Below are 25,165 nucleotides of genomic sequence, written 5' to 3' on the forward strand. Positions count from 1 at the left end.
ATCTGTTAACTGTTGTCAACTTTGGTTTTAAGCCCTCTAATTTGGCCATAAGAGTGAATACTGTACTGCAAGTCAGTTTTATTTTACTTGTAACACTATTGGAACATTAAAGATGTTTGACAAAAGTAATGATGATTGTGCTTGCTTATTGCAACTCAGCCCGCTTGCATTTCTTGGAGGCTTGATACTGAAGTTATCACTTTCCATCTGTTGTCTTTGTGTATACATACATTTTATTTTTAATTGACTATGTACACATCAGCTACGCTACATGTACTTTCGGGGGGTGGATTAACTCCTCAGACCTGGGCTTATCTGATGCCACGGTGTCTCCTCACAGGGCCAGGACACCTTGTGACACTCCTCCGCAAACTAATAATTTCTTGTAAGCATTGTAAAAAGAAAACTATCAATGAGTTTTAAGGAGATTTTTGAGGCCCTCATACAAATTGTAGAGGCATTTCAAGCATAAGGAGTAATAAAAAAGTCCAAAGTTGTTTGTATGAGGTGTGCCTAAAATCTGTTCATGCGAGAAGGACCAGGGAAGTGGGAGAGTGAAGGAATAAGCTCTCTAATAGCGGGTGCAATGTGAGAGATAGGGAGGCTGTAGATGTAGAGAAGACAATCACACTAGTCAAGACAGCAGATAATGAGTAAGCAGTCTGGTTGTGTGAATAGAGAATGTTGTGTGTTACAAATTTTATGCAGGAAGGAACATCAAAATTTGAACACAGCTTGTCTGTGTCAAGGGAGAGGAAAGAATGAAAGATGGATTTTATGTTTTGACTTGAGTGATTGGGATAATGGTAACTCATTCAAGAGTGACAAAGAATGGGAAGAGTGGACATGGCTTCGAAAGAAAGGTAAGAGTTTCAGTTTTGGCCTTGTTAAACTTCTATTTTAACGGCAAAAATATCCAGGTGAAGATATTGGAGAGACGAGTTGAAATGTGGGATTAGATGAAAGGAGACACGTGTATGTAGCACAAGGTAGATCTGTAAAGTATTCATGTAAAGATGGTAGATTACTATTTGATATAATGAATGAATAATACTAAGGTAAGACCTGCTATAGGCTGGGATTTAAAACAAAAAAGGCTTGGGCATTACGATTGGTAAAGTGAAACTGTTTATTGACCTCTGTGACACTGACATACCAAGTGCCAGCTCATGCCAAGGCCACTGGGCCTCACTGAACATTGACAAATGCAGAGCTGGAAAACAGTTTGGCTCAACCATGTTAGCATTGTTAAAACAGATATTGTGTTTATAAGAATGTGGTTAGTGTTTATGAAATGATTGCAGGACATTGCATGTAGTAATCTCACTTATATTATTTCTATCCCATGGTGTAAAGTTATATTGAGTATTTGCAGTTTAAACCTCTGTAATTGTGTAACTCACCAAACAAGAAAGAAGCATTAATTAATGTAAAGTGCTGGTGTTGCACACGAGAAGGCCCCATTGAAAGCTAATGAGCCATTGTGAAACACGAAAGTACAGACTTTTGATTGCTCCCCTCCCACACACCCACACAGCTATGAAGAGAGACCTCCAGGTGAACACTCCCATCAGTTTGAACTCTGGGGAAGGAAATAAAAATGAGTGCTTGAGATGTTCATACTTGCTACTTGGTTGGTGAAATCTAAGTATAGGACTCACAATCAATTTGGGGTTGGTGCCCTACTTCCAGGGGCATGCACAGGAATAAAAACTTGGCTGCTTTTGGAGGGGCACTCTCTGTGCCCCCTGCAGTCAGAGGAACTGCCTTTCCCCTCCCACGCATGCCAGAGGAGCTGCCTCTCTTCCCCCCAATCCTCCACTGTGGCTGGAGAAGCTGGCTCCCCTCCCTTTCCCCTCCCCTTCTCTTCCACCCCTGTGCGGCCAGAGGAGCTGATGGTGGAGCGGTCATCCCCCCCAGCCCGGGGCCAGATGAGCTCACTTTCCCCACCCCAGCCCAGAGGAGTTCTGTGCCACCACTGATTGGGGGGCTTCTTTGTGCATGTCTCTGCCTATTTCTCAACAGTCTGCCCTGAGGTTGGCACTCATCCTTGTGAGCCAGTCCAGACAATGTCACAAGCTCATTACTCCCAAGTATTAGATGCAGCTTTTTTGTATTTTAAATTGTATCAATATGGGGCCAACAGTGCATATGTGGTACTGATACTTAATGGTACTCTCTGCAAAAAGCTGTGGTTTTATTTTGTTGGCAGTAGGTACTGGTGCTTCCTCAGGGGCAAGTGGAATATATTTCTTGAAATGGTGATTACCTGTGCTAATTTGCTGTTAGAATGCAACACTCTTTAAAAGACTATTTTACTGACATAGATTAACTTTCATAACCTTGTACCTATAATTGTAGCTTGCATCATAAGTCTCAACACTAAATTCAAATATAAGGAATAAGGGTTATGCACTCTGGTGCTTTAAAGTAACTAAATTCAGCAAGAGTCAGTTTGCTTGCATGAGTGGGGTTTTTTTACCTGTGAAGACGTGCGAGTAGCACTCGTCAAAATGAGAAGTGACAACACTGGCTAAAGCTAGATTGTAAGGTATGAGCCAAAGCTCGCTGAAGTCAATGGGAAAACTCCCACAGAGTTCTCTGGGCTTTGGATTAGGCCCACAGTGCAAGTACAGTCAGGGCAAGCTCTACCATTTTTGCTGCCCCAAGCCGGCCCTGAGTACAGTAAATCTGCAAATTCTCCCAGTTGAGGAAGATTGCTCTTTGTCTTAATCTCCAGCAACTCTGCTTTTTCTGCTCTTAGCAGGGCAAAACTGTGAGGAGTAACTGCCAAATAAATATAGATTGTCAGTTGCTTGTATGAAGTGGACACTATCCAGCAGGAGTTAGGTTGAGACCAGTAGTTCATTTGTGACATGCAAAACTGAGAGGAGACTTACTCTATTTCATTACACAGCACTCTCCTCTACAAAAATGGTTAACAGTCAAGAATAGACATACAGACTCCCTATGCAGATCCCCAAAATGCCAAGGCTCAGTGAATAAATATTTTTCTTCACATTTAATATTTCAGCTATTCCATTAACAGCAATGGAGAATCAAAATATTGAATTATTTTTTCAGTCAGTGTATTTTTAATAAACCTTCATTGGTGTTTTTGTAATGCGCCTAGAAAATTCTAGTGGTCTTCTTTTACACTGATAACTTGCACAGATTATTTTCTAGGAGTACTTTTTAGACGCTTTGGTTTTGTTTGGAGGTGAATACATAGTGAGTAGAGAGGTTGAAAAGTTAGAGGTTTTTTTCCACACATTTTTTACTTTTTGAGCAGAAATTCAAATATTTTAATATTTCAATTTGAAAATGATGCCACATGGGAGCTGTAGTTTGCATGCCTCAAGCTTCTATTCTCCTCTACAGGCCAGTCTCCCAGAACAGACTACATCTCCCATTTTGGAAAAGGAAAGTGGTAGATGTAGTTCAGCCAGGAAGCGTGGCCCATAGAGAATAGAGATGTAACATCACTGAGCTACAACTCTCATTAGGCACCATGGCAGCATTTCTAAAGCCAAATATTTCAGTTTTTGGCCAAAATATTTTACTTTTTGAGTGATCTTTTTATTTAAAATAAATAATAAATGAAAGTTTTCATGAGAAGTGTCTGCTTTTCATGGAAAATTTTTGTTTTTCCAAAAACTAATTTTTCTGTCTAAAAATGGTTGTTCTTAGAGTGCTTGCTCATGTCAGTTCCGTGTTAGGTGTTTGTGCCCATTTACATGGCTGCCGAAGAGTTTTCTCTTAGTGGTATCTGTTAGTCCGGCTCTGGCACTCCTTAAAACCCCACGCTCATGTGCTAGTATATGGGGTGCTGCCAGGCCCACACCCCCTCAGTTCCTTCTTGCCACCCATGATGGTTGCTGGAACTCCTCTCTTTCTTGCCACTTGCAAGAGCTCCTAGTGTTTTTTCATAATACAATTCATGTATATAGTTATATTTTAGTGTTAGTAGTTAGATAAGTTAGGATAGATAGTGGTTCCATCAGGGACGTTGTTTCAGGAACGGGGTATGACCTAGTCTCTGGGTTTCAAATTGCGTGCTGCCTGTCACAAGCCTATGCCTCCTCTGATGCCTCCTACACCATGACCTCAGTCTCCAACTCTGTGACCTGCCCCCATCTCCAGCTCCTTGTTCCCAGGGCGGGCTTTGTGCCGATTCCACCGATTCCCCAGAATTAGGCCCTGCGCTGAAGAGGGCCCCGTGCCCATGCCTAAGGGGGCCCCGCTCCGGGGGTCTTCGGTGGCATTTCAGCAGTGGGGTGTCCTTCGGTGCTGCGGAAGACCTGGAGCAGACCCCTCGCTGCTGAAATGCCACCAAAACCACGGACTGCTGCTGAGTATTCCAATTGGGGCCCTGTGGGTCATAAAGCCATCCCAGCTTGTTCCTAGTCACTGGCTCCATGACACGTATTGCTGGCCTCACAATGTTGATTTCTGTTATATTGGCACTGGTTGCCAACCTCTCATCATGGGTCACCGACTCCGGCACTGGTCCCGACTCCTCAATCCCCAACTCCTCCACACTCTCCACCATCTCAGCACTGATCCCTGCCTCCATGGTATTGATCCACAAAGCCACATCACAGGACCCCCTTCCCTCCAGCACGACTCCCCAGCTCCCCCATCATAGCCGGTAGAGTGAGGCACTGACAGCCCCACCATGGTCTCCAAGAGAGGAGTCCTCCCCAAGCATAGAAGCATTGGTCGCTGTATGCACCAGACTTCGGTGCTGGCCCTGTGGTGGGAGTCTGGCCACTAGGGCAATGACCAGCACATTTGGCAGTATTGGAACCTGTGGGGGGTTCCTCTGATACCAGGGGCCTTACTCCCCATACTCCTATAGGTCATCAACAGCCACATCTGAGAAGCAGATCATGGCATCGCTCACCTGCCCAGATGCAGGAGCCTGATTCCAATGCCGGTACCAAGATGCAGACCTCGGCTCTGGGGGAAGTTACCCTGATTGAAGAGTATTCCAGTCACTCCCCCAGCATTACCATTGTCCTCATCATCTCCAGACGAGGCAGTCGCTGGTCCTGCTCACCGGCTCCCACCAGATGACTTTTGGGCTCACCAGGAGTTCCTTAAAAGAGTTGCCTCAAATTTAGGATTAGAGGCAGAGGAGCTGAAGGAGTCTACAGATGTCTCTCTGACATGCTGGTGGCTGTGGCCACTTCTAAGATTGTGCTGCCGGTTCACGAAGTGGTGCTGAAATTGGTCAAGGCCCTCTGGCAGACCCCATCTTCTCTGTCTCCAAATTGAAAAGGGCAGGAAAAGAAGTTTTATGTCCTGGCCAAAGGTTATGAGTACTTGTACTCTCATCCACCCCTGGGTCTCTGGTAGTGTCTGCCATGAATGAGCAGGACAGGCAGAGCACCGCACACAAAAATAAGGATGCAAATAAGCTGGACTTGTCTGGGAGAAAAATGTATTCGACAGCCAGCCTCCAACTCCGGCATTGCCGGACTACGTAGCCAAGTTTAAGGATTCTTTGTCTCAGGATTCAAGGCAAGAATTTCTGGTCATTATGGACAAATTCTAGACAGTAGCCAGAGCCTTTTTCCTGGCCTCACAACATTGGTCTCAGTCTCCTCGGCACCGGTCAATATTGGATGCTGTTGATTTGGGGGCCAGGTCAATGGTCTCAACTGTGTCCATCTGGCACAGTTCGTGGCCGCAGTCCTTACAAGGTGCAGCAATCTATTCAGAACCTACCTTTTTGAAGGCCATGTTCTGTTTTCAGAGTAGACAGATATCAAGCTGCATGTCCTGAAGGACATCAGGGCCACTGTGTGCTCCTTAGGCCTGGACATTAGGAGACATTTCCATCCACCACCACTGCCTAGATTCTCGGGTCCACCTTGCAAGGACTGTATAAGAAAAGAGACAGAGGCTTTAAATTCTGCTGACCTGCTCCATCCTCCTCGACCTCCCAGTTGGGCTTTGCACAACAGCCAGGTGGCCCACGGCAGGCATTTGAAGGGTGTGCCTCAGGATCCCTCCCCCGGTTTATTTCTGAACTGTTTATCTTCTTCTCTCACTGCATGGGCCCAGGTTACCTCAACTCATTGGGTGCTCAACAGCATAACAGCTGGATACACCCTGCAGTTTTCCTCCATCTCTTCCTCCCACAGCCTTTCCCTGTCCCTCTTCAGGGACCCCTCTCATGAACAACTCCTCATGCAGGAGGTGGAAACACTCCTATGGGTAGGAGTTGTAGAGGAAGTTCCTCAAGAACTGAAGGGGAAGAGGTTTTACTCCCGATATTTCCTAATCCCAAAGGCCAAAGGGGGCCTCAGGCCCATCCTAAATCTGCATCGCCTCAGCTAATATCTCAAGAAGCTGCAGTTCCGCCTGGTCTCCCTGGCCTCAGTCATTCCCTCTCTGAATCCAGGAGACTGGTATGCCACGTTCAACTTAAATTATGCCTATTTCCGTGTTTCTATTTTCCATGGACACAGAAGATTCCTCCAATTCATGATAGGTCAGCACCATTACCAATTCATGGCACTGCCCTTCGGCCTATCGTCTGCTTGGAGGGTCTTCACAAAGTGCATGGTGGTGGTGGCCACTTACTTGAGATGTCAAATCATGCAGATCTGTCCATACTTTGATGACTGGTTCATTAGAGACAGATCACGAGTCCAGCACAGCCTCACTTTAGTATGAGCCACCTGTTAAGAGCTGGGCCTCCTTATAAACAAACAAATCAACTCTGACCCCAGTTCAGAGAATAGAGTTTGTGGGCAGATTCACAATCAGTGTTGGAAGGGGTTCCCTTTGTAGCCCCATCCCCATCAGTGACATTAGTCTCAGACACTTCGGATCTGGGGTGGGGAGCCCACCTTGTCAACCTCAGTTTGCAGGGTTTCTGGTCCCAGGAGGATCTCTTCCCTCTATATAAATGTCGGGGTGCTCAGAGCGATACTCTTGGCCTGCCAGGTGTTTCTTCCCTACTTGATGGGCAGAGTAGTGCAGATCTTAATGGACAGTACTGCTGCATGTTCTACACCAACAAGCAAGGTGGAGCTTGCTCGTCAGTCCTGTGTCAAGAGAGTCTCCAGTTATAGGACTTTTGTGTGCAGCATGCCATTCATCTCATGGCGTTGCACTTCCTGGGTGCCCAGAATGTGTGGCAGATCTCCTCAGCAGATCCTTCTCTTCTTGCCACGAGTGTTCACTCCACCCAGAGGTTGTCAGTGTGATCTTGCAGAGGTGGGGGACTCCCGAAGAGGACCTATTTGCATCCAGACAGAACAGAAAACGTAAACAATTTTGCCTGATCTGCGGGCTCACCAGATGTTCCCTGTCCGACTACTATACACCTTTTCTGCCAGTACCCCTGGTTCGCAAGGCTTCCTGAAGGTCAAACGGAACAAGGCAAAGATAAATCTGACAGCTGCGGCATGGCTGGACCAACTCTGGTTCCACATGTGGCTGGAACTTTCAATAACAACCCTGTTAGCGCTCCCACTCCGACCAGACGTGCTCTTGCAGAACCAAGGCTGTCTGCTTCACCCAAACCTAGTGTCTCTGCACCTGAATCTGTGGCTTCTGTGTGGCTGAACACAGGGGAAGGGGAGGAAGATCTGCTCAGTGTAAGTCCAGCACATCCTGTTGGGTAGTAGGAAGCCCTCCATCAGGGCGACTTGCATATCTAAGTAGAAACGCTTCACCTGTTTGGCCTTGGGCCACAGTCTTTTTCTCCCTTCTGGTTCTCACTATAATCCATCATAGACTAACTGCTTCATCTCAAGCACCAGGCCTGGCCCTTTTGTCAGTCAAGTTCACTTGACAGCCATCTCAGTCTTCCACCCTCTGGTCCAAGGTAGATCAGTCTTCTCGCATGACATGACAATCAAGACTCCTGAAAGGTCTGGAAAGGCTGTACTTGCAAGTTCATGACCCTATCCCTTCTTGGGAGCTGTCAAGGCTCGTGGGCCCCCCCTTTGAGCTGCTGTCGTCTTGTTCTCTGCTGCTTCTCTCATGGAAGGTCTCCTCCTTCCTGGAGGCCATCACTTCAGCCCGACGGGTCTCTGAGATCAGAGTTTTGATGTCTGAACCCCGTTATATGGTGTTTTACAAGGACCAGGTTCAGTTTTCTTACCTAAGGTGGTGTCAGTTTCACAATAATCAGGACATCTTCCTACCAGTCTTTTTTCCAAAGCCTCACAAGAGTAACGAGGAGTTTCAGTTACAGTCTCTGGATGTTATGCAGGCCTTGTCCTTCTACATCAAGGGACAAAATCCTCCTGGAAATCAGCGTACCTCTTTGTCATAGTGGCGGATAAGATGAAAGGTCTGCTGGAGTCTTCTCAGAGAATCTCCTCGTGGATAACTGCCTGCATCAAGTTCTGCTAGGAACAAGCAGGGGTGTCACCACCGTTCCACCAGACTGCCTATTCCACCAGAGCGCAAACTTGGTCAGTGGCCTTCCTTGCACAGGTACCGATCCAGGACATCTGCAGAGCTGCCCTTTGGTCTTCGGTCCATACCTTTGCACCCCAGTACACCATCATTCAGCAGGCGCAGGACGACACCAGCTTTGGTAGAGCAGTATTGCAAACAGCATGTCCTTGAGCTCCAAGCCCACCTCCAGGGGTTCTGCTTGTGAGTCACTTAACATGGAATTGACATGAACAAGCAGTTGAAGAAGAAGAAAAGATGGTTACCTACCTTTCATAGCTGCTGTTCTTTGAGATGTGCTGATCATGTCCATTCCATTACCCACCCTCCTATGTAGGGATATTAAAGAAGGTACTAACAGTGATTTCCCCCAAGTGACAGTGACCCCCCAGTTTCATCAAGAACAAAAATCTTTTAGTTCTTCTGTTAAAACTTGTAAGGTCCTGTCTGCAGAAAACATTGATTGTATCTGTCCTGTGAAAGATACTCTATTACTATGTAAAACTTACAAACAGGTTAATTGACTTTGTTCTTGAAGTGAATGCTGTGAGCCTTAAGCTGAAATTGATACCATGTAAACAAATGCTATAAGCCGTTAAGTGACTTTCACTTCTGTCATGGTACAATTCCCCACTCTGAACCTTAGCGTCCAAAAGATGGGGTACCAGCATGAATTTCTCTAAGCTCAATTACCAGCCTAGAACCCGTAGCGCTGCCACCAACCAGGAATTCCAGTGCCTGGTACACTCTGGTCCCCACAGAGTGCCTGGGGACCCCCAAGACCCAGACCCTCTGGATCTTAACACAAGGAAAGTAAACCCTTTCCCTCACCGTTGCCTCTCCCAGGCTTCCCCTCCCTGGGTTACCCTGGAAGATCACTGTGTGATTCAAACTCCTTGAATCACAAAACAGAGAGGAAAATGTACCTTCCCCCCTCCTTCTCTCTTCCCCTCCCAGATTCTCCCTGAGAGAGACAGTAATCCTGGCACAGGGAGAAATCAGCCTCTCCCTCCCCCTTCCCTCCTTTCTCCCCACCAATTCCCTGGTGAATCCAGACCCCGTCCCCTGGGGTCTCACATCAGAATAAAAAAACAATCAGGTTCTTAAACAAGAAAAACTTTTAATTAAAGAAAGAAAAAACAGTAAAAATTATCTTTGTAAATTAAAAATGGAATAGGTATAGGGTCTTTCAGCTATAGACACTGGGAACACCCTCCCAGCCTAAGTATACAAGTACAAATTAAAATCTTTTCAGCAGAATACCAATTTGAACTCCTTTCAGCCAAATGCACATTTGAACTCCTTCCAACCAAATACACATTTGCAAATAAAGAAAACAAACATAAGCCTAACTCGCTTTATCTACCTAGTACTCACTATTCTGACCTTATAAGAGCCTGATTGGAGAGATTGGAGAGAAACCTGGTTGCACATCTGGTCCCTCTGAGCCCCCCGAGTGAACAACAACCAAAACTAACAGCACAGCACAAAAACTTCCCTCCCTCAAGATTTGAAAGTATCCTGTCTCCTGATTGGTTCTCGGGTCAGGTGACAGCCTGGCTTACTGAACTTGTTAACCCTTTACAATCAGAGATATAAAGTACTTCTGTGCTATTAACTTTTTTTATCTGTTTATGACAACTTCATTGTAAATTAGCACACACTCCGAAAGTAGTGGAGACAGTAAATTAAAATATGGTTAAGATATGGAATGTATGTTGATGAATGCTTGATGTACATGAATGATTAGGGAGGTGCCAGCCTAGAAAGTGAATATCCATTGGCTGAAGAATGTGTCAAGTGGACCACCAGACAACCCCCAAAGGGTAAACTGGGATCCACCCCGACACCTGAAAGGATGAGAAACACAAACTTTGGACAGTGTGGAGCCACCAGTAATGTGCCATCTGCTGACTGAGTCAGCAACAGCAGGATAAAACAGCTCCCATAAACTAACATAGGAATTAATTCCTATAAGTATGGACTCTAAAGACTGAGGATTTTGAGTCTCTGGTTCTGCTGCCAACCTCCAGGAGCATCAGGTGCATCTGACACAGACTCTGCTCCATTCTCATGACCAAGATACCTGGCCAGTAACTTGGCATGAGCAACTTCTAGGCTGGTAACTGTAACATCTATACAGAACTTGAATGAATGAATGTGTGAATGAATATATATATGTGTGTGTGCGTGTGAGAATAAGGAATAAGTAGTAATAGGAATAAGTAGTCAAACAACGCTGTTTACTTTTATGTTTTGCTTTATTACTATATTTACAATGAATGTGCATCTTTGCCTTATCCCTCTTAATAAGATCCTGCTGGTTTTTATTATATTGATATAACACCTATCCCTCTGTCGGAGTTGACAGCAAGAAGGAACAGAGAGGTCATGGGACCATGGTGCCCCATGTACCGATGTATGAGCACTGAACTCCAGGGGGCACTGGAGATGGCCCTATGGATACTTCTTAGGGAAAAATCTCCGGCAGCTGTGCACATGGGCGTGCACACACCTAACACAGAATGGACATGAGCAACACATATCAAAGAACAACAGTTATGAAAGATAAGTAACCATTTTTTCCTAATTGTCACCAGGTGATTGACCCTTTAAGGGGAGATGGGTCCAACCCCACCTGTGACGCAGTTAGCTGACCTCCCCAGTTCTGGACTTTTTCCAATTCTAATATATCTTTTTTGAGATGGAGTGACCAGAACTGAACACGATATTCAAGATGTGGGCATATCATGGATTTATACTGTGGTATTATGATTCTTACTGTCTTCTTATATATCCCTTTCCTAATGATTCCTAACATTGTTAGCTTTTTTGAATGCCATTGCATACTGAGCAGATGTTTTGAGCCACAATGACTCCAAGGTCTCTTTCTTGAGTGCTAACAGCGAATTTAGACCCCATCATTCTGTATATATAGTTGGAATTATGTTTTCCAGTATGCATTACTTAGCACTTATCTGATTTTTATCAGCCATTTTGAGACACAGTCACCCAGTTCTGTGATCACAATGGAACTTTCTGGCCTTTGAGTCTATGAACCTAAGAAAGGTCTTTGGAGTATTCAAAGATGCTGTATTGACATTAAATCCTGTGAAAAGGATTTTAACCCAATGGTCAGTGATTTTTTTTCCCTGTGACTTTTCTGCAGCTGAAGCAATGCCTGAATGGAGTAAGATGAGTGGTCAGTTACTATGAAAAACTTGATTCTAATATGTATAGCTCAATCCTGCTGTGGCTGGATTAAGAGGAAGCAGGTTCTACCTGTTTATGTCTCAAACGTATTCTGATAAATGCCGCAGGATTTTTTTTTCTTTTAACCAGTTCTTGGTTTGATTTCATATCCATCTAATAAACTGGGACTCTGTAGTCACCAAGACTGTCTCCCATGAGTGCGTTTTCCCCAGAATTCTTGTACAGTCAGCAGTTATAGTGTATCTCACTCTGCTTATGCTGGATGATTTACGGGCACTCTTTTGCAAAGAAGAAAAATTTCTGACCCGTTGTTGAAACCATTCTCACAATAGGGTGACACAATTATTATTTAAATATCACACTAAGCAGATGGGCAGCACATCAGTATCTGTTTAAAAAGCATACACAGTAGGCTATAGGTATACCTTTTCTAGGAAAAGACAAATGATACTAAAAAGAGGGGTTTCATCCAATCGGGTATTAAGGACAGAGATTCATCTCTCTTTTTTTCTTTGTCCATTTGTTCTACATTCCCAATTTGCTGAAGGGCTTCTTAGTTAGATTGCTTACTTTACCACATAGTATAAATTGCTTACACTAAAGGTTTCAGATGATCAAGTGCAAAAGCACAGAACAGTTACAGAATCCTTATATGCAAGCTCTGTTAGTGAACTGCTGGCTAGCACTTGATACCCACTGCTGCAAGGTAAACAAGGAAGTATCTCAAAAGGAGGAATGTTTTTGTACTGAAGGGAGAGAGTAGGTTATTTCCCTGGTGACATTTCCTCATTCAGGACAGCTCTGAACTTTCCCTGCCAAGAATTACTTTATTGATGTCATTGAAGATACCAGTTTAGACAAGAAATCAGACTCCCTGTTGCTCAGTGACCTGCCAACATCAGAGACCACCCCTCTCCCTGGGTCTGATCTAAAGCCCAGATAAATTAATGGGACTCCTTCCATTCATTTTAATGGGTTTCAGATCAGACTCCACCCCCTTTGACAAGCTGCCAAAGTTGTGGTCTGTAGACTGTTTTTAGTGCTCCGGTGGAGCAAGTTTAGTGCTCAGGTGGTTCTAGTCCCTTTCCAATCAATGATGCACAGAATATTTGAGTAATTCCTAATATAAACCAGAGTGGACTGTAATTTATATTAATATTCTACCGAAGTGTGAACTCTAGAGCTACTGAGGCATTATTAGCACTTCTAATGGTCTATTTTACTGCCTCCCTCACCCCATGACCATCAGAGGATATATTCTTTCATGGCTGTATAGATCTGAAGTGTTTAGTGTTTACAGTGTAGTTTTACTTTTGTTTCCCTGGAAGTACCAATAAAAAATAATTTGCATAAAGCTTATCTACTTTCCTACACATTAACATCAAACCAGTTTTGCATTTCACCTCTTGTCTGACATTCCTTGCTTAAGGTTTTAAAACATGTGAACTGGTAGTTGTGCAAACTTTTACAGCTGGGGAGATACCTTATCATACTGAACATAAATAATGTGCAATTAATTATCAATACATTTATATATAAAGAGATGATAAAATTAATCCCAGTGCCAAGGTCCATCACAAAGCCCACTTAAGTTTTGAAGAGAAAAAATTGGTATTTACATATTATAAGTAACATTTTAAAGTGGATAACTGTATCTGGTACATGTAATTCTCTGGAAGAGAATGGTAATATATTTGGTTGGCCTCAGGCTATGTACCTGTTTAAAAAGAAAATGTGTTGTATATGTGTCTGAAAACAAAGGAAGCAGTGCTGGTTTTTGTTTAGCTTCAGGTAAATTGCTAGCAAATGTTTGGTCCTTTTGCATCCCTTCAGTCTTCCATTGTATCCTGAACAGAAGTTCCCATCTTCTCACCAGCTGATATGATAGATTTGGATGAAATTATGGAGTAAAGAGTTGTTGAGAGACAGTAGTAAATTCATATTCCGATTTGTATGATATGGATTTGCAACACTTCAGAGAGAGACTGGAGAAAAAATAATACAAAGAGATATGAATCTATTCCAAAACTGAGAGGTAGAAGAAATGATTGTGAAACAGCCAGTCCTTTGTACCACATAGAGCCATATAACCTGGGAAGGTGTGTGGCAAAATGAATGAATGAAAATCAGCTTGATGTTCATAAATAAATTATTTGGTAAGGGCTATGTGAGAAACATCACATTCCAATGAAGCAGCAACAGCAATCATACTGCATGATTCTATTCCTACTGAAGTCTATTACATTGGCTACAAATTAATAGGAAAGCATGGTCCAGTGCTCTGAGGTATGGCACTGGGAGCCAGGAACTGCTGAGTTCTAATCCCTGCTCTTATACCAACTCCCTATGTAGTCGTAGCCAAGTCTCCTGATCTCTCTCCTTCAGGTTCTCACTGTAAAATGTGGGTAATAATACTTACCTAGCTCTCAGTAGACCTCTGAGAAATAATTGATTAATGCTTGTAAAATGCTATATACACACACCAAAAACCTTGTTAAAAGAGCATTATTAAGATATTTGAACATCAAGCACTCAAATGTTAGAAAGTGCCAGAATTAAAATTGGCTGTGCAACTTTAATTTAGCCTCTTGTGCATATGCATTATGATAGTCTTTAATTGCATGATCACATACTGTTTTTTCCACAGGTCTCTTGCTTCATTCAGTGCACAGGATGGACTTACACTGGGGATGAATCAAGGTTGTGAGGTAAAGTTGTCTGTTGAACCCCTCTTCATTTGTTGAAAAAGTTCGAAGGTGTGTCATGAAAGAGTCAGGGGATGGCAAAAAGAGATAGGATGGTTTCAAGATTAAGGCTGTTAGCATGTAAGCCTGTTTGTTAGCCTGAGATAGTATTTTGGGTTTGACTTTTAATTCTCTTACCTCCTTACTAATATGTATGAAGGACAAAGATGCTGTGTGTTGCATTTCCCACAACCAGATGGGGCTTTTAGTACAATGGGACAGATAAGGGATGGAGCTAAAAGTGTTACAGGGTATGGTGGGAGTGTAACAGAGTGAATATCCTGGCCTATGCAGACAATCTGGTCCTGATTGCTTACAACTCCAAGAGTCTCCAACAAATGTTTGACATCATCAGCTAGGCTGCCAACTGGATGGGACTCCACTTCAATACCAGGAAATGTGCATCCCTGCATATCGATGGCAGTAGAAGGGATTCAGTCCAGGCAACACCATTTTAGATCCAGAGTGAAGCCATGATCATCTTTGAGGATGGGCAAGCATACCAACATCTCGACACGATGACGGGTTTCCGTGTCCAGCAGACACCTGAGGATACCATCGCGGAGATCCTACGAGGATCCTGGCAAGGATCGACTCCTCCCTACTGACACCGTGGCAGAAGATCAATGCCTTGAACACCTTCCTGATCCCCCATATCTCATTTTTTCTGAGGGGATGTGCCATGGCGAAGGTACCTCTGAACAAGGCAGACCACACCATTGGGCAGCCGATGAAGAAGTGGATGTTTCTTCCCCAGAGGGCCAGCAATAAATTGGAGTACATCTCTCACAGGCAGAGCGGTGTCATGGTCCCTCGTATGGGCGATCTCTGCGACATTACAGTGATCACTCACGCCTTCTGACGCGCCCAGATGCCATGGTGAGGAACATCGCAGAAAGTGCTCTGCGGGATGCCATGAAGAAGTGAATCGCCAGGACCCACTCCAGCCAAGATGTAGTCACCTACCTGAGCGGCTCGCTGGAAGGCGAATTTGGAAGAAACAGGGGAGACTTTGCTTCTCTCTGAACTCATGCCCGCAACACTATGCAATGACTGGAGAAGTGTATCGGCTGCCACTGGACATGGTGTGAGGAACACCAGGAGCTGGGAGTGAAGAACATGGAGTGCACCATCATCATTCCAAGAGCTAGAACTATGCTGGATAGGACCCTGAAGGATGCCATCCACTGCCAATACGTGGAAAACCTGAAATGGAAGCCGAACCAAGGCAAGGCCTTTGAGGTGATGTCTGAGGTGATGTTCAGCAACAATTTCATCCCCGGGGCAGCTTCACCTGATTTTCCAACTTGAGGTTCATCCACTGGGCCCAGCTCAACTGCGTCCCGCTGAATGGAGCCGTCCACCATGGGAATCAGGACGAGCGATGCAGGAAGTGCGGTTACATCACGTCCTGTGTAGCTGCAAGCCCCATTTGAGAACTTGACACAATGCCATCCAGGATCACCTGGTCAGAGCCATTCCACCATCCGTGGGGAAGGTTGCTGTAAACTCTGCCATCCCTGGAACCAACAGTCAACTGTGACCAGACATTGTCATCACCAACAAGGACCAGAAGATGGTCATCATGGTGGACATCACAGTGCCTTTCGAAACAGGATGCCAGCCTTTCATGAAGCCCAAGCTCAAAAGCTGGAAAAATATGCCCCTCTGGCCAACACTTTGAGAGCTAGGGGACCATGAGGTCCAAATTCATGTGCTGATTATCGGCGTATGGGTCCGCGGTAACGAGCGAATGCTGAGAGAATGTGGAGTTGGTCAATGCTGTGTTCGGCTGATACTGCAACTCGTGGTGTCAGACACTGTCAGGTGGTCAAGGGACATCTATATAGAACACATCACTGGACATCGGCAATAGCAGGAGGAATGAGCTGGAGTGCCTATGAGAACCGCAATCTGGAAAGTAACTCAAATACTTTCCTGATGGACTGTGAGTTTTTTTAATCTAAATGGACAACCTATCTAATTCTCAATTACTGAGGGACAGTCTCCACTCATTTATATATTTTGCTTTCCACAACCAAATCTCTGTACAACTTTTCATGAGTGATGTACCCAAGTAATCAGATTCTAATATCTAAACTGTACTGTTAAATCTATTCACCTAAATGTGGGTTATTGCTGATTGTGTTCTATGTATCATATGACTTTTAAAAACAAATTTTGTATTTGTGGATAATCTAAGCACTATGCCCAGATGTACAGACACTCTTTTCTCAACTTATCTATTTAATAATTTTTTAACATTAGCTGTAACAAAAATTTTAAATATGAGCGCACACTTGTCTCCTTATCTCAAAGTGAGGTAAGGCAGCCAGTTGGGAGGGGCAAGGAGGGCTTGGGGGTGGGGGAGAGGTAAAACACTAAGACCAGAGAAATACCTACCCTGACCAAAGCACAACCTCACTCCTTACCCCTCCCCTGGTGTACAATGGGATGAAGACCTCAATTCCTGACCCTCCAGAACAGAACATGACCATAAGTTATAACAGGTGTGACTAAGGGTGTGCATTGCAGGTATATTTGGGCCTGTAAGAAGGAGGGGGAAAGGGAATGGGGAATGAGAGTGGGAAGGAGAATGGTAATGGGGGACTGGGAATAGGGGAATAAGGAACAGGGACACAGGCAAGACTTTGCAGTGTCAGAGCTGGGAAGGGGGGACACAGGTAAATGCTCTGCAGCATCAGAGCTGGAAACAGGATACTGGAAAGAGGGAGCTCCATCGGTGTGTGGAGCTAGGGGTTAGAAGAAGAAGAAGAGGTTCTATTAGGGTATAGAACTGTAATTGGGAGTAGGGAGGGGAAAGGGAAAACTCTGTCGGTGTGTAGAGATAAGCCCAACTAGCGTGAAGGACTTCGGAATATGTTATTGGGGTTTTTAGTTCAAGGCAAACCACATTGCCTGCGCTTAGGACTTCTGTGTGACAAGAACCAGGGAAGGGAGTGAAGGGAAAGCCCTCTAACAAAGGCAGTTGAATGCTACCCAGGAGAATTAGATGCTATCCCTGCTTAGATTAATAGAATATCAGGGTTGGAAGGGACCTCAGGAGATCATCTAGTCCAACCCCCTGCTTAAAGCAGGACAAATCTCTGGACTTTTTTTTTTAACCCCAGTTCCCTAAATGGCCCCCTCAAGGACTGAACTCACAACTTTGGATTTAGCAAGCCAATGCTCAAACCTACTTCTACCACAGACTGCCTGTTTGATGCTAGGCAAGTCACTTAAACCAAGTTTTTCACAGGAGATCTACTGGGTTTGTTTTTTCTCATTTTCTGGGTGCCCAAATTCATACACTGGAGTCTGATTTGCAGAAGGGCTGAGCACACTCCATGCCTAATGAAGTCAATGGGAGCTGTGCTTTGAACATATGTAGTGCTATATAATGCTAAGTACTCTGAAAAATCAGCTCCTTGTCATCTCAAATGGGAGACCCAAAGTTAGTGGACATTTTTTTACTGTAATCTTCTTGTGCCTCAACTCCCATCATCCTCACTTCACAAAGGTGTTGTGAAGATAGATTATTTGTGAAGCACTCAGATATTATAGTGTTGAACACCCTAGAAAAGCCCATGAAGAAATGAATGATTCTTCGAGCAGAGTCTATGTGCTCTAAATAAGGCATGGAGGTCACATATTGAACAATGAGGAGAAAACAAAATATTGAACAGCTGATTGTTAAATGAGCACCATCCATTCAGTGCCCTTTTGAGTGCTTGATGTCGCAGCTTAGTAATGTTCTTTCAACATAGGTTTGTTTATTTTTAATTTCCTATCTTCTCATCCAGTCTTCTTTCTTTTGTTCTTTTGTTCGTTCTTTCTAGTTCAGAGAAGTAGTCCAGATTATGGAAATAAAACCCACACTCATGCAGGCAAGGCTTTTTACATTCTTTGTTTAAAAGAATGTGTCAGGTATAGTAGCAAGAAGAATTTGCCTTAAATCATAGAAAAGTTTGTAGCTATTGAATTTTATTCCATTTTCATAGTCTATTTTTGTGACTATGAAATATAAGCTAACAATATTCTTGGTTCTGCCTGTGAATAGTGAGGACCTGTATCCAGACACTGGGTTCTTTCCAAGGCCAGCTGTATGGCTCTGGAGTCTATTGACAAGGTTACTCTTAAAGGATATCACCAAGGTTTCCAGCTGCTGCTGCCCCACAAATCCTTTGTCTTTCAGGTAACAGCACACTCCACCATCTCATTTTTAATTTGTGATCGTACTTCAAATAGTTGGAGCTGGGAAACAATATTACTGGGATCCAATCTCAACTGTAAGTTTTCCAGATTCTAGAACCAGAGACACAAAGCCTTTTTTTCCTCATCTAGTTTCCATCAGCCATTCTGTGTAACCCGGGAGAGTTTTCTTTGCTTGGACTGAGAAGCTATTTTAATCTCCAGTTTTCATTTTGCTTCAATTCTTTATGCAGTGAGTGATGCTGCTGTTCCAAATCTGCTTGGCAGTAGCTCAGCCTGAGTTGCTTTTAAATGTCAGATTGGAGATGTGCCCATTTTTAGCTAACACCAGTATTACTCTTTTTGCTTCACATGAATAGCCACAGGTCCCAGTTCGCAGGTGCTTATATTTCCTTATAAACATTGAGAAAATCCTTGATATGAAACATGTCTGAGGAACTGAAATTTAATCAAAGTCCAGATATCAACTCCTTATGGACTTTGAATTGAATAGATACCAGAGAGGCAGGTTGTATCATTTTGTGCTTGTGTTTGAGTAGATATGCAATGAAAATCTTCTATGAACAGGATATTTCTTTATCCTCCATTCTTGAGTCTCTGCTCTCCTACCCCACATGCTCTTAGCCCCCTCCAATCCTTCGTTCCCCCCACCAGTGTTCTCTGTACTCTACACATCCCTTTTTTCCTATCCCTTGCCTTTCCAGCATTCTGCGGCCCGACCTGTTTTTCCCTCTCTACCTTCCTCCTGGCTCAATCCCCAAGTGCTTTTACCTTGATCACTTCCAAACCCTCTCTTGGCCTCTGTCGGGTACTTCTGCCACCCCAGTTCTGGTCTCTGTCAGTGTCCAAACAGTATGCTTTGCCCATTAGGATCCTGCTCCTGCAGGGCATCTACCCAGAACTACACTCCTGAAACATCTGAGCAAAGTGGAGCGCTGAGCAGGGGAACTCTCCCTGTTGTCATGCATTGCTGGTGATGCTCCTCCAGTCAGCTCTCTACTTCACCAGGTGCTGTAGGCATTGATGGTGAGGCAGCACTGCTCAGAGGGATTGCAGGAGGTGTCTTGCTGTGTGGGAACACAATAAGCAGCCCTCCCATGTAGAGGGATAACTGTAGGACTGTCTGGAAAATGCAGGACACAACTGTAAGCTATACACCTCTGTCTGCTCATTGCTTTTAAGTAATTTTGGAACATAGGAGAGCAGTCAGCTGATTAACATTAACTCTAATAGGACAGTAAAGTGGTGAAGTAATTGTGACTGGCAATGGGATCTGAGACCTTTCTTCTCATAGTCTCTGGTTCAAATCCTACCTAATTTAGTAGTGACCAAAAACTGTCATTTGACAGCTGTTCATGGCCTCATTACAATGAGCTGGTAGTTTCAGTTCTGTACCTAGTACTCAAGAGTCCACATCCTGTTTGGCACTAATTAGCATCCTTGTTGGAAGCCTGAGACCACAGATAGTTCAGTTCCACAGCTAACAATTCTCACTCTTGCGATTCCAAGTTGAGGCACGTTGCCCATGGCAGCGTGGGGAAGTCTGTGCTGCTTTTCCCTGTTCTCAAAAGAGAAAAGGCTTCAGACTCAAAGAGCTGTGAATCTGGCCCCCTCACCAGCACTCCATTTACACACACACAATATTAAAACGTTCAAAAAGGACTTGATGTAGAGTTTAAATGTTTGCTTTTCATTCCCCCCACTCCCATGACAATTGTTATGAGTACCAGGTTAGAATCCAATTGCTGGATATTTTTTTGTCTGCCATTCAGTGATTTCTTTTTAGCATCGAATGGAGCACAAGCCAACATACAAACAGATTATTTACATTCCCTTAATCAAAATTGTAACTAAAGCTTTGCCAGCCTAGGCTTGGCAAGCTGGTCAATTGACCACTCAAATAATGTCAACTAACCACCTAGTATTTGAGCACAGTCAATTATTGTTAAATATTCCAGCAAGAATGCCCTGATGTAGGCAGTGGCCTACCTTTTTGATTGCCTTATTGTGCCGTCTGTTTAGCAAGCCTACTAAAATGTCTTGATCACTCACTTTGCTATAAGTTAATGCCACCTGTTGGGGAAAAGGCGACTACATTGAAAACTGATCATCCTGACTGTCTGGGATCTTGCAGACCAAACTGTATGTATGTAGACAGGCCATCAATGTACATAGCAGTTTACAAAGCACATTAAACAAGCTAAAACACATAGCCCCTGACTTGAACCCCTCTTTCTTTTCCTGACCCATTGCATTCACTCTACCTGAAGAGGCAAAGGAAGCATCAATTGGACTCTGGGGGAAGGGTCTTGACCTAAAGAGTTTGTTCAGTAAGACTTCTGAAAGCATGTGGTGAGAAAACTTAGCTTTGAATCTACTAGAGTTAAATTAGGCACCAGTAAGCATTTTATCTTTATTTGTTTTGTAACCATTTCTGACTTTTGTGCCTCATTCTTGTATTCACTTAAAATCTCTCTTTGTAATTAATAAACTTGTTTTATTGTTTTATCTAATGCAGTGTGTTCAAGTTGAAGTGTCTGGGTAACTCTGTTTGGGGTAACAAGTTGTGTGCATATTCCTTTAAAGGGATAACATACTCAGTATACTTCTGCTGGCCAGGAGAGGGCTGGGCAATACAGGACCTACGTTTCTGGAGGAAAATCCATGACAGGGTGTTTGTTGGGGTCACCCTGCAGCATAACCAAGGCTGGTAAAGCCAAGGTGTGGCTGGCTGGCTGTAGCACACACACAGACATAGCTGGGAGTGATTTACACGCTGGAATCAGTTTGTGAGCAGTCCAGGCTGGAGGATACAGCAGCAAAGCATTGTAAAGGGCACCCGAGATTACAGACCAAGGGTGACACAGCTACTCATTAACCTGGATTATACCCTGGTATGTGTTAGAGTAAGTCATTTAAAATCCTCACCCAACACAAAAACAAAATATGCATGGCCAAGAAGCTGCTTGAAGAGTTCACCTGCTGCCTAACAAGCATAAATGCATTTTAATTGTGTTTTTCTTTTATAGTTATGAAGTGCTTGTTTTAGTTCAGTGTAATTTAATTTCTTTTCATTTTCAACTGTTCAGTCTTGAATAATGTTCACATTTGAAAACTAATGTAACTGCTCAAAAGGTAATAATTATTATTCTTTCTTTTTTTTTAGAGCTTAATTTCATTGTTTCACATTTTTCTGAGTTATAAGAGCTCAGTTAAGTAGCTTGGTTTTTTTAAATTAGGCATCTGTAACTATCGAAAGGCTGAGCCTATTGGAGACCATAACTCTTACTCTCTTTTTTGTTGTTGTTTTTATGGTGGTTACTATTCTAATAAACTAGTGCTTTAAAATATTTGACCAGTCAGTTGACCAGTTATTTTTGAATCAATCAGATGTCTAACATTATGCCTGATTAGCACAATTCTGGGAAAAGGTGGTGTTGTTTCACATGTTCTCCTGTGATAGTTGGTTGTTAGACTGTGATAGTTATGAATGTGCAATAACACATACTGATATTGTTTCTCGGTTCTGATTTTGTTTTTAAATTTCTCAGTGACATAAGCATGGGTTGTGTTGGTTTTAAATCTACTATTTAGTATCCACCTATAAATAGTTTTATGCTACTTAAAATTGCTAGCATAAGCTCCTTAATATAGTAGCTCTAAAGGGGGTAGAGAGAGAGCTCGGTGGTTTGAGCATTGGCCTGCTAAACCCAGGGTTGTGAGTTAAATCCTTGAAGGGGCTATTTAGGGATATGGGGCAAAATCTGTCAGGAACAGTACTTGGTCCTGCTGTGAAGGCAGGGGATTGGATTCAATGACCTTTCAAGGTCCCTTCCAGCTCTATGAGATAGGTATATCTTCATATTAAAGGATAAAAAAAGTATTGTGTTTGAACCAACCCCATCTCCTTTTCTAAACGTTGCTGTTGAAGCAAGTAAACATTTTGTTTGCTTTGGCTCCTGGAAATACAGAAAAATGGCTTTGCAAACTCTGCAAGAACATGATACTGTGAAACTTTAGCAAAATCATAGTAACACTTTTGAAGCAGTTGGTTTTATTCTGCATGCAGTAGTTCTGTCTGCTAGCAGAAATAAAATGTATCCCTGCAGAAAAGTAAAACCAGTCAATTGTATTCTTGAAAACACTGGAGATGCACATATATCTGAGTAATGCGCAGAAAACACTGTTGATCTCATGCTATATGGAACTTTATGGAACTGTTGAGAACGTGGTCCTCCATTGTCTTTCTTCCATTGCAACCTCCTATGCAGGGATCTGTTTCCACTCCCACTGATCTCAGACTTTTGCTATTGATTTCAACAGGAGCTGGGGCAGATCCTTAGCATTAACGTTAAAGATAGGCCTGAACCACAAAGTTCAGATCCTGATCCAAATGGGTGACTCTATGTAAGGACATGGCTGTTCAGTTATTCTGTGAGCTAGAGAGCACCCAAGGGGCCCGTCTATGTCCAGCAGCTGGCATACAGAACCTCCTTTAAATCTATTACAACAAAGTTCCTAACCTGGGGACTAATGCTGTAACATTTACTTTATCAGGTTTCTTCTTCTTATTCAGTCATTTGTTTCTCTGTGTGTTATGGTGAAGAACAGCTAAAATGTATACAAAACTGCTGCAAGTCCTTATCTTGGTACCGATGCAGATTGGCAAAGGTTTCTAAATGTTGTAAGTCCCTTTCCGGCTTCTGTTGCACAAACAGTATTACAGAGCAGGTGCTCGCTGCGTGACTTGTGCATATCAACTTGCTGAGTTACACATAAGTAATTTCCTTCATGCCAAAAATAAACGAACATGCTCTATCGTATCTCTCTTCTTAAGAAAAACATACACATATTTCCACATAGGTTTTGTGTGCTTCTGTGTCTTGCTCAATAGGGATTGCCTACTAAATCAGCACCTGGAACTGGGCAGGAAGCGGATTTTCCATTTCATAAGAAATTCTCTGAATTTGACTGTTCTTTGTTCTGAAACAGAACAATAACAATTTTTTAAATGTCTGGAAAAATGAAATTCTAAAGGAGGAAAAAAAATTCAGATCAAATTGTTTTCATAAAAAATCAAAGTATTTTTCCAATTTTGACATTTTACATTTTTTCATACTATAAAATGTCATTTCAAAATGAAAAATCAAATGTGTTCTCTTTTCAAAACGAAATGTCATTAGAAGTGATCCGTTTCCATGAAACTTTTTGCTTTCAGTGAATTGGCAGTTTCTGACAAGAGTAACGTTCTTTTGGGAAACTTCCAACCAGCTCTTGTGACCTCAAATTAAAAGACTGAAGGAAGAAGTAAACCTGGAGCCACTGCAGTGCAAAGGGTAGAGGAGTGTAGGAGGGAGAAAGAAGTCTGTGGGAGCACAAAGGGGACAAGAGATGCTGCGAAGCAGATGGCAGCACTGTGGTGAGAGGGAGAGCCTAAGAAGCTGGACGTGTTTATTGTAACAAGGGTGTAGAGGCACAGGGAGGTGAGAAGGGTGATTTACAAGACTGGAGAGAGACTGGAAAATGGATACATTTTAGCAGAGGAGAGACACTAACAGGTAGGTGGGAAAACTTCCTCTTCAGTTTTTTCACAGATTGCCTGTTTTTGTTGATCGGTGATGGGCACCATATAAGAATCTTATTAAATTTAGCAACAAAGAATCCTGTGGCACCTGATAGACTAACAGATGTATTGGAGCATAAGCTTTTGTGGGTGAATACCCAATTTTCAGGTGCATGTGAGTATTCTGACGAAGTGGGTATTCACCCATGAAAGCTTATGCTCCAGTATGTCTGTTAGTTTATTAAGATGCCACTGGACCCTTTGCCACTTTTTACAGATCCAGACTAACATTGTTACCCCTCTGATTATTAAATTTAGTTGTTCTTGTTCAATTTAAGTTTCAAGAAAGACCTGAGAGGGAGGGGTAAGTAGGCAACTTCTGATTGCAAGGGGGAAAGGAAACATTTTTCTTGAACACGTACAGCACTGCTTTCCTTCTTGTGCAGTAATATCATTCTGCACAAGTGGTGATTAAGCATGAACTGTTTCAAATTATTTGTCCGAACATTTTGTGCACCAGAAATGGTAGAAAGTTAGATCAGGAGATTTTTTCTGTAGGCAAATACTTCCTCTCTGTGCAAGCATCAGGAAATGGCCTTCTTTCATGCAACCCACAGAAATATGGAAAGAAACTAGTCTCCCAGTTTAGCTTGAAGTGATTGACCAAAAAACAACAAAAAAAAACCCACTTTTTGTTCAGATTGGATGTTCTGTTGCTGCCACAAAATATTCTCCTCTTCCACCCTTAGTCCCCTCACCAAATGGAAATTCTATATTTGGTTCAGAAATAAGAGTGCAGGGAATGTAAACAGACTGATGTCAGAAGTATAATTTCACCCGGGATGCTCTGGTTCTATGGTGGCAGAGAAGACGTGCTCCTACAGTGTAACTTCAGTCTCCAGTTCAGTTACTGCTGGTATTAACAGTTCAGAAAGGCAGTAAGAGGTAGGGTGAAATGGGGCAGTCCAATTCTGCCCTCACTTATGGCCATGCAACCTCTTGGGAGTCA

The 25,165-nt window shown here is 43.2% G+C and overlaps 1 protein-coding gene across 3 annotated transcripts in view; it reads left to right on the plus strand.

The window, feature by feature from the left end:
* The first annotated feature begins 525 nt into the window (after positions 1-525).
* The window catches only part of CCL28 (C-C motif chemokine ligand 28), a 42,623-nt gene continuing 17,983 nt past the window's right edge, over positions 526-25,165 (plus strand). The window contains exons 1-2 of one of the 3 annotated variants that reach the window (XM_030565755.1): positions 787-863; positions 14,285-14,345. In XM_030565755.1, the coding sequence (XP_030421615.1) occupies positions 832-863; positions 14,285-14,345 (93 nt within the window). In that variant the 5' untranslated portion in view covers positions 787-831. Of the gene's footprint in view, positions 864-14,284; positions 14,346-25,165 lie in introns of all 3 variants that reach the window. The other 2 variants (XM_030565753.1, XM_030565756.1) reach the window with 2 other exon arrangements.

The sequence above is a fragment of the Gopherus evgoodei genome, chromosome 6 (assembly GCF_007399415.2).
Source record: "Gopherus evgoodei ecotype Sinaloan lineage chromosome 6, rGopEvg1_v1.p, whole genome shotgun sequence".
NCBI classification, from domain to species: domain Eukaryota; kingdom Metazoa; phylum Chordata; order Testudines; family Testudinidae; genus Gopherus; species Gopherus evgoodei.